The sequence below is a fragment of the Nanorana parkeri genome, unplaced genomic scaffold (genome assembly GCF_000935625.1).
Source record: "Nanorana parkeri isolate BGI_ZX_2015 unplaced genomic scaffold, ASM93562v1 scaffold870, whole genome shotgun sequence".
Classification (NCBI taxonomy): Eukaryota; Metazoa; Chordata; class Amphibia; order Anura; family Dicroglossidae; genus Nanorana; species Nanorana parkeri.
This window is the reverse complement of record NW_017307138.1, coordinates 323,073-343,184: the sequence shown is the minus strand read 5'-3', so window position 1 is coordinate 343,184 and position 20,112 is coordinate 323,073. Positions and strand designations below refer to the sequence as shown.

At 41.4% G+C, this 20,112-nt stretch overlaps 1 protein-coding gene across 1 annotated transcript; it reads left to right on the top strand.

The window, feature by feature from the left end:
• The first annotated feature begins 371 nt into the window (after positions 1-371).
• On the top strand, positions 372-17,297 carry CRACR2B (calcium release activated channel regulator 2B). The gene is made up of 9 exons (XM_018565658.1): positions 372-597; positions 1,605-1,716; positions 2,790-2,952; positions 4,404-4,550; positions 5,505-5,595; positions 6,822-6,917; positions 11,952-12,139; positions 14,228-14,299; positions 16,750-17,297. The coding sequence occupies exons 1-9, from the start codon at positions 409-411 to the stop codon at positions 16,907-16,909; spliced, it is 1,218 nt and encodes a 405-aa protein (XP_018421160.1). The 5' UTR covers positions 372-408; the 3' UTR covers positions 16,910-17,297.
• Positions 17,298-20,112: the final 2,815 nt, after the last annotated feature.

Genomic DNA, 20,112 nt, shown 5'->3' with positions numbered 1-20,112 from the left:
ACTGAGTATAGAATGGAAATGTGGATAAGAAGGATAAGTTACCTTCAGTGAAAATTACATGTCAAAATGATCAGAAGATCCAGTGATATAGGAAGCTGACATTATGTGCAAATCTAGAATTGTGCTGCAAATAAGTGAACATTTAATTCCGCTTTGGGGGGCTCTTCCTGGATTTTATGTGTGTTTCACATTCAGACGCTAATCTAGACAGAGAAATCTGAATATTACATTAAACAGAATGCATACGTGTTGTGAAAAATATTATTTCTATCTACATTTTATCAGTGTATAGTTAATGGAGAAGCAGCAAAGCTTTATTCATTTTTGTAAGACATTGACAACTGAAATACGTATTTATATTTTTTGCAGAAGTCCGCAAACCCCCTTCCCCCCCCCAACCCTGCAGACATGGAGCATCGGGGCACCCCACCAAGGTGCTCCCCCTGTCTTAGGGGAAGGAAAGGGTATAAAGCACCAGGGATATCCTCCGCATCCCCCTTGGTCAGAGAGCCTGAAGAAATGATGGGAAAAGCCGAGGAACTCTTCCAGCTCTGCGATAAAGAAGAGAAAGGGTTAATAACCAAACGAGATCTACAGGTAATTCAGCCACTTAACATTGGCCTAACCCCAAATAGGATGTGTTCCATTTATTTCTGTATTCGTGAACTTTGAAGAGTAAGGCCTGCAAACAAAATCCTGCAAGACAACATTTTATTGTTTGTAGACAATTATATTTCCTTTATCAACAGTTTGATGAGGCACAGTGGAGAATTTGGATTATTAACCTATGTCTGTAAAGTTTGCTCATCATTGAGTTATCTTAAGTTAGTCTCTCATTTACTAGAATGTAATATTTCCTAGTTCAGTGTTTCCCAACCTCCTTTCAGTCATGACACCCTTTAAAGGTATGCAAAACCTTAAGGCACCCCACTCCAAAATGTAAATTTATAAAATTGTGTGGCCCCTCCAAAATCCATACCAAACTCTTATCTGTGATAGGAATCTGGTATGGATTTTAAGGGGGACCCCATGCAATAGAAAAACAAAATGGGATTCCCATCTTCACATCAGAATCCCCCCCTTTCACATTAGAGCCCCCCTTTACATCAGGAGCCCCTTTTGCATGACATGCCCTCTCCTTTTACATCAGCGCCCCCCTTCAAATCAGAGCCCCTTCCTTTCACATCAGAGTCCCACCTTCACATCACAAGCCCCCCTTCACATAAGAACCCCCCTTCACGTCAGAAGCCTGCACCATTGAGGAGCATGACCCTGTGCAAATTTTTGAGGCACCCTGGTTGGGAAAGGCTGCCCTAATGTATTTCATATAAAATATTGTTCTCTTAAGTATGTTTTATAAAGCTGCCTTGGACAATATCCACCATTTTGCCATAGGTGAAAAGTGATCCCGCAAATTTTAAATTTGCTCTTAGTTTAATTTGTTTAAGTTTAAACATCCTTGTGAACTTCAAGTTATGATATCATGACAGCAATCAAATATCTATATCTAAAATATCTTTATGCTTACATTCTTATAAATAGTTTTTCTAGGAGTCCTGTAGTGTCCCCACAAGCCTTTACTTACACCGTTCGTTTTTTCACAGCGGCTGCAAAATGAACTTCCGCTCACCTCAGAACAATTGGAAGCTGTATTTGACAGCCTGGACCAGAGTAATAATGGTTACCTTACTCCTGTGGAGTTCAGCATGGGTCTTGGTAATGTCATCCATCAATCTGAAAGTCCCTTTACTTTGTATGAAATGTTTTCTGTGGTTAGAGGAGAGCCAGGTCACATGGCCTTGAGAGGTGATGTGAACAGGCTTTGCTTCTCCCAACACTTTATTTTATTACCATTCATTGAAACAAATGGGGGCTTTTCTTGCTCCAGAGATGTGAAGCAAGCAAAGCGCTATGCACATTTGTATAGTACATCGCTCTGCCCTTTAAATGCTCCATTTTTTTAAAACCGTGGTATGACCACAGTACGGTCATACCCCGGTTCAGGGATTGTTAAATAATTATTACAGTTTAAACAGCTCTTTTCTCAGAAATCATGAACAATTACTGTTTTTACGAGTTTCAGATTTCAGAGTCCACCAGATTAAAAGAGAACTATGAGGTGAGTGCTTTTCACTCACCTCACAGTTCTAGCCGACCTGTGACAATGAGACTGTCACAGGTCGGCTCAGTAGATCGGGAGGTGAGCGAACACATACCGGCGTTCGCTCACCTCTCGATCCTGTCACGGGTCTCTGCCTCTAGATAGGCAGAGCCAGCTGTCAGTCACGCATCTGGGCGGATCCCGGCATAATTGTCGTGATCCGCTTCAGCTGCGGCATCTCAGTATACCGCGAGCTACAGCTGGCGGTATACTGAGCCTAGGGTGACGGGAGGACGCTAGTTTGTGTCCTCCCATTACCCTAAGGAGAACTATGGGGAAAAGCCTTAACCCCATAGTTCTTCTTTAAACACTTCATGGTCCCTGCTTTCCATAATATCTATCCAAACTCTAGAAAAACACTTCCTTCTGTTTTGCTTTCTAAAAAGTCTAAAGCAATATGTTGCTGGGGATTTCCTTTGGGCTGTGCGATCACTGACTCTGCGCTGTAAACACCACATTTCCTGTAGTTTGCTGCTATCATTGACTATCTCCAGCTGCAAAATAGGAATGTTTTTACCATGGAATATCAGAGTCGTCTTCCTCACAATACTGTGTAGACCTAGATAGAAACGGAATCGGAGTCTTGTTGCCAATGCAAATTCATTTTTCTATTGCCTGTTATGTGTAGGTAAATTACTTGGGGTTAGTGTGACTAATGGAGACGAGGAAGAGAGACCAGTAATGGAGGAGACGTTTGAATCCGGCTGGTCAGATGAAGATCAGGATGATACAGAAGAAATACTCTTCTATGCTACAATGGAACAGTTGGGAGCTGCTCGAATATTTCAAGAGTGAGTCTCTGAATCTATTCTACATTTGTATCTGATAGTTAAAGCATTTGTTTCATCACTAAAGTATAGTGGGTGTTGTACATATTTTCTTGCTCAGAATAAAAATAGTTTTTAAAAAAGGTGATTGTTTTCAGGCTGCTAAATAATAATAAATTGTGCATATGAACATGTCATACTTTCACAGGCAGGTGAAGCTATTAGCTCCTTTTCATGCGTTTGCCTGCTTTTCCTTACCACGTAATGTAAAAACCCTGTAGCTTAGGCCATCATTTACAGCCACAGTAAAAACAGTGACTGCTCTCTTACTGGACAACTCTGTCTGATGATTCCTATTAGGGAACAACTTTTACTGTGCTCTCTTTTTAGCTTTCCCCATGCCCTGGGAATCCTATGTCGTGTTTGAAATGATATTGTGTGCTTCCATCCTTTCTAATGTGCTCATCAGTATACAAAAATCTTACAGCTTTTTGGAAAATCACAGACTGATCCTTTTTTTTTATACTGAAACAGAAGGAAGAATGTTGCCATGCTTACAATACATTTACCTGTTGGCTGAGCTGGAAAGAGAAAAGCAGCAGTTACCAATGTCACAGCTATGGATTTATGACAGGCAGCTGTTGAACAATGATCAGGCAGATATTTCAGCTCCCATGACCAGCTACTGTCTGCTTTGGGGTCGTGTTGGTGGATCTGCAGACCTCTGCACATTATTGAAGCATCCATTTCACATGTATGATTTCATAATAATAAAATAGCAGGAAGGTTGTTGTTAAACCATGGTCTGTGAGCATGAAGGTACACACCAGAGGGAGTGCCTGCTTTGTCTTCACACCAGAGAGAGAAGCCAGGGATCTACTCTCTTCATTTAGAGGATAGCTGGAGTCCATAGATCAAAGCTCCAGCAGTGTCGCATATCAAGTATGAAGGGTGGAGGAGATGTCTTGATAGCACACAGACTTTAGACATGTATGATTATCAGGTACACATGCCCTACAGTACATATAGAAAAATAGCTATATGGAAAATTGCTGTTGGAATCTGTGTGTGACCGGACATGAATAACAGAATTTGCAGACAGGCAGTTGCCTTTATAACTTGTTTACTTTCTTAACAACACTTCCTCATTCATTAATAGCATATATAAATGGGTAAGCCGTATTAGTCCAGTAGACAAGATGTAAAAAAACAAAACAACAACACAGTATTGCAGTGTGCAATGATACCTTTCTTATCGGACTAACAAAATATATAAAAGGCACGCTTTCGAGAGTGAACCTCTCTTCTTCAGGTTTATTTAACATACTTTATGTGCCAAGTTTTTTTTGGCTACGTCAACTCTGCTTTCCTCCTGATTGTCCTTAGGCTGGTAGCACCCCTATTATATCATTTCCTCACAATAAACACAGAACCCACCTTATCTGAAAAACAAAACATGCTTTTATTACTCCAAGACACAGGGAGCTCCGAGAACTGTGGAATCGTTTACGCAAAGAGCGCCCGGAGCTGCTAGCAAACTTTGAGGAGTTTCTCTTCCGTGTATCCTCTCATATCCGGGACGTGCATCATGAAAAGGAGACTTTGGAACAAGCTTTAAAAAGGTATGCCGCTTTATCTAAAAGTATCTACTTAATTTGTCCTGCCCTCTGTGGTTTATGGGGCGTGGTGCCAAAACTACAAGTCTTGTTTTATTGGATGTTATTCTTATGACTAGGGTCATGGATTGGTCATTTTTTCTTTATTTTGGCTAAGCTATGATTTGGAGAATATAAAATGGTGGAATCTTAGATGTTCATGAATAGTTTTAGAAGCAAATGTAAAGTTATTTAAAATGTTTTTTAGTATTATGCTTATTACTTATTAGCTAAGTTTTAGGAGCTGAATTGTCAAATACGCTCTGGACAGTCAGAATTCTATTGCTGAATTTAAGAAGTCAAGTTAAAACAAAAGGTTTCAATGTTTTCTAATGGCTTATCTGCATATAATTTAACATTTTGTCCTGGTTTCTGAACCTGGAAGCTGAACTATGAAATCTGGCACCTAGAAATATTTGTTGCCAGTGTCTATTCTATGACAGCACTGAGGGTCAGTGGGATCCACAGTGTGTCTCTGTTCACCCACTATGGGTCCAAAACTAACACCCCCCCCAGGGCATAGCCCTGCCCGTGTCCTTTAGCTGTCACATGCCAGTACCTGTAAATCCAAATCTCATCAGTGGCATCTCTGACATTTCTGAAAATGTTTAGGATTCATTAACAAGTACATTTTTATTGGCAGTTGGCTTCTTTCTGACCTACATTTGACCTGCTTTTCCATGGAATTGGAACACAAAACCCATTTGACACAAACAAGAGCCCATTGACACAGGTCCTACTAAAGATAAAAGATTAATTGTGCAGTTTCCCTTAACGGACAGATTTGATCAGTGGAAAAATATTTTTTGTTGATGGCTTGCTGTGCACATTACTGTTGTGGAACAATTTTTTTTCTGCTCAACAACTTTTTGTTCAGAATTCATGGTTTTCACTTTTTTCATCTTTTGGAACTGAATACAGGAAAGAAACAGACCACGGACGAGAGGTGAGGGGTCTTTATGAAGAGATGGAGCAGCAGATCAAAACGGAGAGAGAACGACTACTCAGGAAGGTATGATACAGACATAAACATTGGTAGGCATATGGTCTGCACAGGCAGAATTGCTGTATAGGGGCATACAACTACAATGGAAGCCACTCCAAGAAATACAGGATAAGCCATATGAGGACCTCAGTGCTTAAGCTGGCCATACGCTGAGCCTATTTTTTTTTTTTTCTTTCAGCGTGTGAACGATGGGGGAATCTCCCCTGCCAGGCTATTGTATTCTGTCAGAATACCCAAACAGTGTATATATAGTTAAATCTGATAATAGTCTCTTGTAGTCTGTTGCGCAGCAGCCTCTATACAGCCTTTAGAAAGGGAGAGGCAACCCTCTACCCAATTAAGGCTCTATTTTCTGCAGAGTGCTGTCAATCAACAGTTTGAACATAAAAGATGAGATAGAATAGTGATGACTTCATAAGTGTTCTGCTCCTTCGCTGTCACATGCTAGGGGTAGGTTGGTGACAAAGCTGTATCTGCAGCAGAGAAAAGTGAGGTCTTGCACCTGGCTATGTCTGGCAGAGTTGTCTGGATCGCAAGACTGGTTCAAAACAATAACAAATCCTTGGCAAATAAAAAAGTTGATTTATATGTACGTACTGTATTTTAACTGTGTTTAGGTGTTTTCCTGGAGTTCAGCTTTAAAAGAAACATAAGAGCTGGCTGTAAGGTGTAAGCTTGAACTTGAGCAATCTTGCTGTTCTTCATGTGGAAAAATAAGCCCACCTCTAAGGCTACACACCTATTCTATATAAAGCCATTCCCAACAGACCCACATTGTGTTTAGATCTTCACCACACCCAGCTTATCAGGCACACATGTCCTAACTCAGCCTACTTCTTTGCTTATTACATGAAATGCACTCTATTTTTCTCAAAGACTTGTAGACGCTTCTCCTGCAGCAGTTACCTTCTGGATTTCTGCTGAACCTCTCCTTCCCTAAGTGAATATTTTCCCTCAACACCACTATTGGGTATTTAACAAGAGGCCAGCACATCCCAGAGATGTGAACAATATAGGAGGATTAGGCTGGTCACACACCAGATTCTTAGATTTGATCTGTTAAATGTATTTATATCTATGGAGGATCTAAGTCAGGTAGGTTAATATGTCTTAGTAAATGTGGATGTTTCAAGGAAAATCTTACTGGTATGTGGCCAGTATTAGAGAGGGTTTTTGCTTCTGTAATTTATGTCCTCATGATATCTGACTGATACCATTGTCCTTGCGTGCAGGATTCCACCAGACAACAGGACAGACAAACAACTCTGCAGAGGGAACTAATGAGGAAGGAACAAGAGCTTGAAGGCATTGTTCTACGACAGCGAAAGGTACGGAGCACTGTCTCCATCTCTCCATTTCCATATTGCAGTAGTCTCTCTCATTCCTTAAAGTGCCACTAAACTCAGGCGTTAAATCTTAAAAATGCACTCGGGTTAACAAAAAATTTATCTTATTTTGTATAATTCAGCTGTAGATCCTCAAATCATCTCTGAATTTAGGCTGACACTGTCCTTCCTTCTGGAGGGTGGCTGCTTTTGTTCCCGATGGTCCCTGTGTGTATTATAAAGTAGGCACAGCTCCAAGCTCTATACTTTCACAGTATACTTTCCCAATCTTAATACTTTCACAGTGATTGACCCCTAACAAGCAAGCAACTAGTGAAATCAGAGGAAAAGTCAGACTTTCTGATCTGCATGGTCAACATTCCTGATCCTAATCAGCATTCTGGCATTTAGCAATGACAGCCTCTATATTTTCTTAGTACAAGTTTCCATAGCCATAGGCCATATACACCAGAGTGAAGTCAGAAGTTCAGGCACAGTCTGACTGTCCTGAAGCATCTACATTTTTGGTTTTTTCTTAAAGATGAAGAGTCGCACCATACATCATTCATGTTAGCCTATGTTTAGGTGGAGGAGACGTGATGCAAAAACTAGAACAAGTTTTCCAGTTTTCCAGCATTAAAGGAGATCTATGAGGTGAGTGATTTCCACTTCCACTTTATCGATCGGGAAGTGAGCCGAAACATACACCGATCTGCTCACTTCCCGATCGTCTCCCCATAGGGATTCCCCCGCTCCCTTCTCCGATCTTCCAGTGCTGAGTGGAGGAACGAACAGGGGAGCTGGCTCTGCCTCTAGATAGGCAGAGCCAGCTGTCACTCACGCAGCTGGATGGATCTCAACAGTAATGTCGGGATCCGTCCTGGCTGGGCGCTCACAGTATATCGCGGGCTGCCCGCGATATACTGAGCTTTGGGTCATGGGAGGACGCTAGTATATGGAGGGGGGCATTCTGTGGGACATGTGGGAAGGGGGCATTCTGTGGGATCTGGACTACCGGACACTTTGTATAATGTGTGCACACACTTTCTTGTTAAACTATGGCATGAACCATTTTATTGATGGTAAGGTTTTTAAACATCAGGAAAACATTTTTAAAAAAGCATATGAATTACAGTTGTCAGTTGGTACTTACTCTTCTTGAACAGAAGAAATACAATATGCACTATATAATGTCCAGTCCATTAGATCCCTCTTAGCATAGTCTGTAAACTGTGTGCAGACCACCAGAAATCTGTATCACCATCTGCTGGCTGTTTTTCAGGTTTCACTTCCACCTTCGCTCCTACTGTGAATATAAGAAAAGTGTATAATGTGCTGTGCCTGGTAATATTGGATAGTAGCACTGGAAGTTCCTTTCAAATCAGATTGTTGACATACATAAAGAATTCATATGCTGTGTATATGTGTGTTTACTTTGCGTAACGCTACATGTATTGAAATTGATATTTCATTTGCTAAGCTCACACAGAGGATTTTGCTTCTATAGTAACCTTGCAAACAAATCCGCTGTTTCCAGTGCCCGTGTTTATAGCTTACACTGACTTGTATGCTGTGTGTATCAATAGCTGTCCAACTTGACATCAGCTCTAATTTGTAAAGATTGGGGTATGCTTGGGATTATTATTAGCTACAGCCTGACCACATATTTTGCCAGTCATAAATGCAAAGGAAGACCCGTGTTAAGTGCTAATCTGAAACCATAAAGTTACTGCCATGCAATTTCATATGTACAAAAATGTACGTTTGTTTATAGGTTCCTCTTGGCGTTACCAGTAACATGAATGGGAAATAATTCAAGTCCGATGACCAATGTGGGGCCACTGCTTGTCCTAAGTAGGCAATAGCTGTCAGTATAAGCAGGTTTAACATACCTCCCATTATCTCCCAATAATATAAAAGCATGATGGGCATGCACAACCAATAATTATATACAGAAAAATATCTGTGTATGCAATTTGTTTTAGAAGAATGTGAGAAAATAGGAGATTGTTCTTGGAATATTCTTGAATTTAGCTGTGTCAATAGACACATCTGATCATAAACTGCCAAACCCAGCTAATTGGTCTTGAGGGAGGTTGTTCCCTCTGCTCAGTGCATGAACATACGCACTTGTGTGATAAGCTTGTGTCTGTATAGGTGCAGATGTTTGGCAAATGGGTCATATATGTATGATCAGACTCCTGTCTAATGCAGTGACGTGCTGTACCTCTCGCCCGGGGGGAGGCATTCCCCAGCTCCGCCCCCCGCCAACCGAAGCGCCGCCCCCCTGTCGGCCAAAGCTCCGTCCCTGCTGGACGATGCCCCGTCCCCGAGCTAGTGTAAAGGAGGAAGGGAGGAGACAGGGAGAAGCCTCCTTGTCCCTCCCTTGCTCCTCACTGCTGAGGCTCCGTGACCGGTTACACAGTGGTGAGGATTTCCCTGTGTAACCTGTTAGATGCCAATCTCAATGGAGAAAAAGCTGTCGGCTTCAGACATGAAGCTGACAGCTTTTTCCTCCATAATTCTGGGTGAGGCTTTGCCTCACCTGCCTCCCCTGACTGCACGTCCCTGGTCTAATGTCTATGGGCAGCCTAAAGTTGGTCATACATGCACAGCTGCACTTTGCTTGACTGGTGGTTACAGTCAGGTCTGGGTGATTCCAGCAGTCATTTAGTTGTTTTCACACTTGGTGCTAGAACATTTTTAAAAGGGGAAGAGCTACAAGAACACAATGGGCCACGAATTGGGAAAAGGGGAGTATCATTAATTGTGAAAAGGTGGGGGTTATAATAAATTGAACAAAGAAAATAAAAAGACACATCAAGCCTGTTATAGGCCCCAAATATGGAAAAGATCAATAAAAAAGCCCCTCTGTCTATATCACAATTCGACTGGGAAAGAGTGAAAAGACAATCTAATGTCATATTTACAAAGCAGTGAATGTGACATTCACCAAACATTCACTGTCATTTAAAACATGCACCAGAAAGATTTCACCTTCAGTGCAGAATGTTTGGTGAATGTCACGTTCCCTGCTTTATAAAAATATCCCGAGTTTCTTTATACATTACAACGATACTGAAACAAGTGTGAATGACATAATCATAGAAGATAGCAATTACGCAAAGCAGACAGATGGGATATATGCCTCTGATAAGAGCACACCTTGTAACTCATACAGGCATGTCCTGTGATCTCATGAATTCCCCTCTCTATCCCAGCATGAACTTTGTTTGCGGCTGCCACCCTCTTTAACTGTATGAGCTCCACATATGTCTTGTATCTGTTGCTCATTCAGGACAAAGCAACTTGCTCACTTAAAAGAAGAACTCTGGCAAAATCACAGTGTAGGGGCTTCCCTCTGCACCAAAGGGTTAAGTGTTTGCTTTGTCTAAGGGGCTCAAAAAGGATTTACTCACCTGATCCTCGGTCTTGCCGGCATCCTCCGGACTGCTAGACTGATCCCTGCAAACTCTTCTACCCTGGGCTCCGGCCGTCTAAGGACTGCTGATGTCATCACATCTTATACAGGTCCATTGATCTACATTAAACCTGAAGACGCAGAGAGCCATTCCATATTTGAAGTGGAGGGGGAGAGAGGTGAGTGCCAACCACTGGGGTACCAAGGATCAGGTGAGTAAAACTGCTTTCTTTGAGCCCCCTTAACAAAATGATGCACTTAACACTTGTGGTGCGGGGTAGTCCCACTGTAAGAGTAAGTTTATGATTTTCCAGGAGTTCTTCTTTTAACTGGCTCCAGCAGCTGCCTTTATTTCCCTTCACTATGCTGCCCTACTACTTAATTCTCCCAAGAAGTGATATACTTGGTACTTCTGGGTATGGGGGAGCATGTGGCTTTCTCCCTTTATCCCACATGACTGCTTGGCAATTGGCTGCTCTGGAAGCCAGTGTTGTCAGAGGTGGGGGACAATCCTCAGCCCTTTTTAAGCTCTAACGTTTGCCATACACTGCTCACTTTAAAGCCACTTCCTGCTCAGGTGGCTGGTATTAGACCGATAGGTGGCCCTGTGGGCACCCCCTGCCCTCCCACACATGACAAAAGCCAATTTTCAATTTGGCTGAAGGAGCCAGTTTGAAAATTCTTGGCCAGACCTGCATCCAATCAGATGCACAGGTTTTCAGTAGCTGCTGCTCCAATCAAATGCACACACTGTTGGGGTATTTAGTACAATAGCCGGAAGTGGGGATTTCCTCCATCCACACGGTTTAGTATGGATGTGGAAATCGATGGATTTCTAAGCATGTATGGCCAGCTTAAGGTGTGACTTGAAGCTTATATTGGGCTTTTCTCTTTGCTCTTTTGAGCAAATTGAGTGTTATGATTGCAAAGAAAGGTAAGTAAGTTCAATTGCAGGGGCAGGCAGGTATGGGCAATGAAGAGGCTCATTTTAAGATGTCATACACAGGTAGATCTTTTGCCAATGACAGAGAGAACTTCCCATTGTCTCAGTGCATATTGAAGTGTGTGCGGGCACCTAAGGGTGCCTTCTATTCATTACTGTTGCAGCTTTTACATTTCCTTGTGATTCCGTTCGAATGTCCATATAAACATTTCTCATCAGAACATTTGATAATGCCATCAGAGACTTCATCTGATTTTTACATTTTGGAATGAATGGCGTTTCCTGCATGAAATCCACATTCACTGTTAGAATGTTGTTCAAGAAAAATTTTCCATCCTGCTCCTTCAATTTCCCACCCACGCCACTACTGTTTAAACTATCATCAATTTCACCTCATTAGCTATTAGAGAATTAAACAGATATTTGAAAATTGTCTTTTTCCCCCAAATTTTATTCTATTGGCGTATCACTTAGAAGCATTTTACACTGTTTTAGATATCTGTGTATTCCAACGTTTTCCTTCACAAAGTCTCCTCATTCCACAAGTTATTTTCTTTCTATTGCTGCACTTTCCTCCACTTTTTATGGTGTCAGTGGTTGTGATTTATTGCTCATGTTATGCAACTTGTATTAAAACCCAGTTCTGACCTCTGTCCCATATTTCCTGAAACAGTTGGAGCATCAGTTACAATCTTTAAACAGTGAACAACTCGAGACACGAGTTCAGAATGATCGCTTGAGACAGCTAAATGAGGACCTCATGGAGCAACTTGAGATGACCAAGACTGACTTGGAAAAGGCACAGGCAAGCCTAATGAATCTGCGCAAACAAGAGCAAGAGGAGCAGCAACGCAAGAAGAGGTAGATATGTCTTTCTGTTGAGAAAATACAGCACATTAAAGTGAGACTGAACTCAAACATTGAAGATTTGCTTTATTATAGGGAACATTTAGAAATGTTAATTGTGCATAAGCAACATCCTGAAAAATCTACCCTTTTGCCTCCTGAAAAATGGCAGAGCACTTCCAGGCAGCTTAGAGTGCAGGGTGCCTAGGCACTCATCTACGGCAGTGGGATCTCAGGCACTTCTGCCTCTGACTGCTAGTCTTAGGAGATTTGGAATCAGATTTAATTACTTCACTACTGTGCTGCGCACTGTTCTCCATGCTGGAGTCTCTGACCTGTGGAAACAAAGTCCTTCCTCTGCCAAGATGGCCGCGTTCACACAGCGACACCGTGCAGAACAATAAATGGTAAATCAATAGCAGGAAATGATTACCTGCAGGGAGACCATGCTGGTGACCATAGCTTTCCCTCTGTCAGCTTCCAGAGTTCAGATCATCTTCATAAGGAATAGATAGTGGATATATATATATAATATATTTCAGATTTAAGAAGTACTCCAGCTTAACTTGCATAGGTCCTGCTTGGCACTTTACCACCCTTCTTCCAATTAAAGAATGCCTTGTATTCATAAGTAAAATTACTAGACCTAATGTGAATGGTCTCTGTAATCAGCTGAGTTATTCTCTGTTATAATATATATAGCTATACTGTATATACTTACATTGTGCCAAGCTGGACCAATGTAAGTATATTTATATATTTTAAAAGCTGGAGTTCTACTTTAATTATGAATAACAAGACTATTCATGTTTACATTCTTAGCAGGGATACGTTATTACAGATATACAGGACTAACATTTTAAATATTAGGTGAAGCAAACCTATATCATTATGCAGTACAAACGCAGCAGGAGTCCTTCAGTTAACATGTACATAAGCATACATTTCCATTTGAACGATACAGCTGCATCTAACATGTTTCCATATGTGATATTTATCACTTTACATCTGAAAGCTTCTAATCACAACTACATTTTTCCAACATACAATTATTTTTTGGCACTCTGATAAAAATTGTATTAGGTTGTTCCACACTCCATTTCTGCTGCAGTCAAAGGCCAGTCCCTTTAAAAGTGTTATTGTAGTTATAGGTGAAGCTTGGTGGGATGAGTAAGCCTCTGGCTACTTATATGACTTGGATACTCCAACATCAAGATCTCCCTCCATAATTCCCATGTGTCCGCTCGTTCTTTTGTATTATCCATAATATAGTGGGGTCCCTCATAATGGGCTGGAGGTGTTCAGGCCTAGGAACTCAAGCACAGAAATTATACCAGTAGAGTCCTCGGGAGATATAAGAATTGTCAGGTGGTCTCTCCATAATTTACAAAAAACAAAAATATCAGTTTTGGGGGAATTGACACTTTAAAGGCTGTCCTAGATCATTGAGGATAAAATTCAAAATATAAAAACCACTTACAAAGCCATCCACAACTCTACCCCCGGCTATATCTCAAACCTGGTCTCAAAGTATCTCCCTAACCGTCCTCTCCGCTCTTCAAAAGACCTTCTGCTTTCCAGCTCCCTCGTCAACTCCTCCCATGCTCGTCTCCAGGACGTCTCTGGAGTCTCTCCATTCAATGGAACTCTTTAGCCCAACCTGTCCGTCTATCTCCCACTCTGACTGCCTTTAGGCGATCCCTTAAGACTCATCTCTTCAGTGAAGCCTATTCCACCTCAACCTGACCACTGAACTATCACTTTCTCAAACAATTCATCCCCACACAGCTACCTCCTCATGCATCACTTGCCCCTCCCTTTTAGATTGTAAGTCCTCAGGGAGGCTGGTCCCTCCTTACCACCTTGTCTTGCATTGTATTGTGATTGTAATGTCCTTCTTATATTGTAAAGCGCTATGCAAACTGTTGGCGCTATATAAATCCTGTATAATAATAAAGGAACAGCCAGTGACTGCTCACAGGATGCATGTAAAAATGACCATAATGGTCAGTAATTAGCCAGACTTTACAGTTTTACTGTTAACTAAATGTCATATCCAATACTGAGAAATAACGTGAACCCTTTATGTGATTTTCACTATAGGTTTGCATGTAAAGTCTCCCAGAATATGCAAAAAGAGAAGCAGAGCCTCTTGCGACAGTTGGAACTTCTCAGGTATAGATTTTTTTACCAAGTTAACAAATCGAGATAGCCATGTTCTTTTATTATGCTTCTGTTATGTTGTGAACAGCCTGCAATTTGGTTTCCTGCTGGTCATCACACACAGCTGAATAAGGATGGACATAGTCTGTTCCCTTTTAATAGCTCATACAGCCTTCAGTTAGAGAAAGGCAGTGAGCAGGCATTGTTTGGGTTTCCTATGAAAAAGTCCAATATTCCCTGCAAACAAAGTATAATGTGGCCCCCTGTTATACCTGTTATACCACGAACTATTTTTCCCCTTTTTCACACACATGCCTGAAAATTACTTAGAACTCCCAAACGATACATACTTTCTAAAGGCAAAGAAACTGTAGGACAATAAGATGGTAGATGCAAATGTATATTCTGCGCAATATTTGCAAAACTGCGGTTTATCAAACCTATATTTTCAGTAAGAAATACACTGCAGTATTATAGGGCACACAAATACAACATAACCACATTTTTTTGTCAAATATATGATTGTCTCAAGAAGTGATGAGCTTGGGCTTGGTGCGAGTCCAATTTGCCTAAGCCTCAAATCTGTGACTGGCACACCCCCGCAATCAGTGGCAGCAGTTTTAGCAGGGAAATTATTTATCCCTCTGTGACATATAACCGTGGGGCCACAATGATTGAGCCAGAAGAGGGGTGTGTCAGTCAGTTTTGAGTGGGCTTGGGCGACCTGGGTTTACACCAAGCCAAAGCTCATCTCTAGACTCTAGTAAAGGGATTTTAAAGGTGTCAAGCCTTTTCAGAGATACTATTACTTTGCCCTGCATGACCAAACTTACATTGTCTCTGTAACTACCTTCCGTCCATTGGCCGTACCTAAACGGCCAGGCGGGAGCCTTGCAGATGCGTCTAGGAGCCTTTAGATGCAGGTGGCCCCCTGGCATCACCGCCATTCCCGAGATTTGCTGTGCCCAGTGCAGGCCCGGACTGGCACGGCGGCTCTGTGACTGGAGATCAAAGGGAATTCAGTACACGATCTTCCTCTGATCTCCTCTCCTGTCTCTAAATGGAGGAAGAGATGTATATTACATCACTTCCTCATTTAACTGTCATTCCCGTCTACAGAAGCCGGGGAGAAGCTGGTGAAGCAGATCTCTGCTTCATCAGCTTCCCTGGGGGTCCCTAGGTGACATTAGGGGTCTTGGAGACCCCTGATGTCTCCATAAAGAGGACCTGACACTGTAAATTGGCTATCACATAGGGGCTTCAAAGCCCCTTATGTGATGGCAATAAAGTTAGGTTAAAAAAAAGTTTAAGAAAAAAATAGTCACATAAAAGAAAAATTTGAAAAAACACAAGCATTTTTTTAAAGTTCCCCCGCCCCCCACATACAGATGCAAACATGCGTCAGGTGAGCCTACGTGCGAAAATGACGATTGTGTCGCACATATTACCTATCACCGCGTATGTCGGAGTGAGAGTAATAATTCTAAGGCCATTAATCACTGATCACACTAAATTGATGAGCGGTAAAAGCATCGCCTATGGCCAATTGTGGTTGTGGCTGTTTTTTGCGATTTTGCGTGCAATTTTAGGGCTTGACATGTTTGGTGTCTGTTTACCTGATGTGACCCCATCTTTTATATTTTACCAAAAAATTAGGGTGATAATAAATGTTTCATAACATTTCATCGGGGAACAGGTTTTTTTTCAAAATTTACGGTACTTTTTTTTTTATAAAATAAAAAAAAAACCCCCCCCCCCCCCGCAGTGGTGATTAAATACCACCAAAAGAAAGCTCTATCTGTCCCCAAAGTAATGGTAAAAATGCATTTCAGTACAGCGTTGCATGATGGAATAAATGTCAGTCAAAGTACCGCAGCGCTGAATACTGAAAAATGGCCTGGATGGGAAGGGGGTGAACAACCTGGTCAGCAAGTGGTTAAGGCATATGGCGCACATCATGAAAACGTCAACAAAGTACATTAGACGCACATCATTACTGCCTGTTCCTCATTCCCCACCGCCACTCATGCCAGAAAATCCCGGCGGCAGATGCTGCTGTGTAAAAAGAAGCTGAACAGTGTTTGGAATATTGTTCAGAAACTTCCATGAGGAATACCATGTAGAAACATTATTGCTGAATGGTATTTGCTCTTGTTTCATTCACTTTCAGATCAAAGGAGTGAGCTTTCATATGCATATGGTGTCAGTTAAAGCAAGCCTACCAGTAAACCAGTTCAATTACATTTTGTTCCTTTTTAACCCCTTATTAACCATTAGTTGTTCATTAGCCCTGGCTAATGCCTTCATTCCCTTTTCTCCTTAGGTAATATTTTTCTGTTGATTTTTATTTTTATTTTTTACTTTTTTTTTTTTAACTATTAATATTTTAAGAAGAACTCTGGGCAGTTAAACAACGTAACCCTTGCAGTGGCCCTTATCTGGTAATGCATGTTGTGTTGCAGGGACATGAACAAAAAGCTTCGGGATGAGAAGGATGTGTTTGAAGCAAAGAAGTTGGACAGCCTAAAGAAGAATCCTGCTGAGGCCATGCTGGTTTCTAGTTGCTGCTGCTGTTGCTGCTCGAGCTATGCTGGCAGCGTACATTGTGATCCCACACTCTGACCACATGGGGGCACCAATGATCAAGCTGTGGACAATAGATTTTACCTTTTATATAGATGTGTATATGTAAATACTGTATATAATTATTTGTATATAGAAGTAACCACAATTCTCTATTTGTGGAGATATAGATATATTTTTTGGGTTCATATTTCATTAGGTCAACATTATTACAGATGGATACTTACTCTAGGTGACTGAACAATTTGTTTAGGTTTTTTTCTACAATTAGAAAGTGAGATGGTTTACTTATAGTTAAACTGTAACTTCGCCTATGGACAAAATGGAAGTAATAAGGCAGAACTGTGAAATAATAAGGTCTGTAAATAGTATTTATTACTTACTTTGGTCCATTACACCTGTAAAATATTTTAGGTATCCATTGCTCACATTGCAATGTCTGATTTTTGCACATTGACCTTACCTTCAGCTGTCTACAGAGTACTGATAGACACTACCTCCCATTGTCTCTACAATTTGCCCTATGGCAAGCTTCATCATTTCCCAATGAGTGCAGTGGATAGTGAAGAGCTTTTACAAGGACAATGGAACAATATATTCAAGGATATTACATTGTTTTTATTGATCTTTCGCCATGTACTATGCAGTTTTATTTACCAAGATCTTCTGCTCCAGCCGTGTTGATTCAGATCCTGCTCACCCATGCAGTCAGGAATTGTGTGTTAACTTCACAGGGTCTTCACTTTGCTCTCACAGCATGACAAATCTAAAAAAAAACGCACAATGTAAGTCTGGCTGCTTTTTTCTTTTCTGATTTTTAACAGAAAAAAAAAATCTGCAGGCAATGGTGGTTTGTACGGCGACTGCAGGAACCAGAGCACGAGTCCACATGGGGCAAGAGTTACCGTATATGTGGTTGGTGTTGTATTACCACACAATTGAACCGTCACTATAACTGTAATGCAGTCAGGCTGCAAATGCAGTAATAAATATGCTGGACTTATCTGTTTTATTTATTTTCCTTATTGCTGTAGCAAGGGATAAAACACCCCGTGCTGGCAGCATATTGGAGAGTCACACTGCCGCTCTCATGCACAAGCTGGGGCCCCGGGTTTCCAGCAGTCCAACATGGGCTCCCCCTACACACTGCACAGTGCCACACACAGCGCTGTTGCTCCGTGTGTGTGTGTGAGAGCAGCAGTCCGACTCTCCAGCGTGCTGCTAGTTAAGGGTATTTTAACCCTTGCTGCACTACTAAACATATATAACAAGAAAAAGACCAGCTTATGAATAACTATATGCAGCCTGCTTGCATTACAGTAACAAATGGCATGCATTCAATTAGGCTTTAGGGCCTAAGTTCAATTATTTTGGTAGAGCTGGAAGAGTTAAACATTTCTGTCTGTGCTATTTGTCCCTTATTTCCTGTCCCAGTGACACCATTATTGTGGATAATGGGGATAGTCGTTGTCACCAAGACAGGAAGGCACAAGCAGCACTAAAAGCAACATTGTCAGAAGTTTTAACCCTTCCCGAATCTGCCAAATATGTATTCTTGTCTTTCTACTCATTGAAGAGATTTTTCTGTTTTTTTACAGAGGTGAAATCTCACTAGTAGAGTCGCAAGGAGCAATACTAATTTTGATGGAGACCCTTTTCTGCCCAAGCCAAACCAAAATATAAAACTTTGGCTGGAGTTGGGCTTCAACTAAATGTGCTTTTACCTGAATGGAGAGATCCTTTAAGAAATTCAGAAACAACTTGATGAGCAATACCTCCGAATTTAAAAAACAAAACAATGCTTCCGTTACAGCTATTTTCCTAATAATGAAGCTTTTTAGTATTTGTTTCTATTATTTTTTATTTTTTTTCTCAGTAAGGCTAAAGAAAAATTGCCATGATTGTACATTATAGTTTTTTGTGTATTCCATTATGAAGGGAGCCTGGCTGTACACGGGCTAATGGACATACCCGAGACAGCTGGAGCTTAATAATATGAGGTATGATTTGTTCATATTCTGTCTGATGTTCATGTTCCTCTGTACGTATTATATGTATACAGACGTATGACTGCTACTATTGACAGTTCAGCTTATTCTTAGTTCTATGTATTTTCTCCACAGCTGCTAATAAGGTGTACTACCCCATACTGAGATTGTCCACTTGAATGGAGTTCAGTCAACATACAATAACAATTAAGTTATGCGTATTAATACATCTAATATCTTTATCAGGAATAGCCACATTTTGGCCCTCCAGCTGTGTGGAAGATACAAATCCCATTATGCCTCTGCTTTTGGAAGTCATGCCTATGGCTACCGGAGTCTTGCAATCCCTTATGGGACTTGTAGTTCCACAAAAACTGAAGGGCTGAAGCGTGGCTATACTTGCTCTAGATGTCTGAGGTGATCCAGGAATGGCCATCTTCAGCTGATAAATGTGGACCCTTTTAGGGAACCTTGAGGCTCCATTCACGTGGGGTAATCTGGAGGATCTGTAAATGCAGCATATCACACTGGTGCAACATTTTGGGGTCTCACAGGATCCCTTTCCTCAGGCAAAATCCTGCGAGACCCCGAAATGCTGCACCAGTGTGATGTGCTGCATTTACGTCAATAAATAGACGCATTTGATCTGCATTTGGAGTGCTGGTGTCCCTACTTCTATCTATGAACATAACAATTGCCATCCGTTGACTACCGCAGCTCCATCCAATTCTTATGGGACAAGCGATCAGGAGTGCGATGGGTTCTTGGACTTCGGTTCAGATGCAGCCGCTGTACCTATTGAAATGAACGACAGGGTGACAGTGGCCGCATCTGTCTGCTACAGTCCCCATGTAATTATACATGGTATGATTATATGCAACTATCCTGAATCCAGCAACCGTTAACTATCTCAAACACTGTAGGCGGAAGTTGCTGCATCCATTGATTTCCACTTGCAGCTGCTGTCACCCTGTCATTTACTTGATTGGGTACAGTGCCCGCATCCGAATAAGACACCTAGGATTCCTGCTGCAAGAATCCATAGGACCATTCCGCAGGAATCCTGGAACGCCCCATGTGAATGGGGACTAACAGTGATGTTTATGCAGCCTTTCCGTGAACTTTAACCACACCTAGGTTACAATATTGGTTGTTAATAACAGCAAAGTCTCTATAAAACCAGCATAAGTATTTATTTCAATTGGGTAAATATATAGGTTGTCATGCTGACCTTCTGAAAATGCTCGCTTTACT

Excerpts from the sequence above, each read along its gene's own strand:
- CRACR2B (XM_018565658.1), top strand. The coding sequence starts at position 409 with ATGGAGCATCGGGGCACCCCACCAAGGTGCTCCCCCTGTCTTAGGGGA. Across the intron at positions 4,551-5,504 it reads TTGGAACAAGCTTTAAAAAG|GAAAGAAACAGACCACGGAC; the intron begins GTATGCCGCTTT and ends AACTGAATACAG. Across the intron at positions 14,300-16,749 it reads CGACAGTTGGAACTTCTCAG|GGACATGAACAAAAAGCTTC; the intron begins GTATAGATTTTT and ends GTTGTGTTGCAG.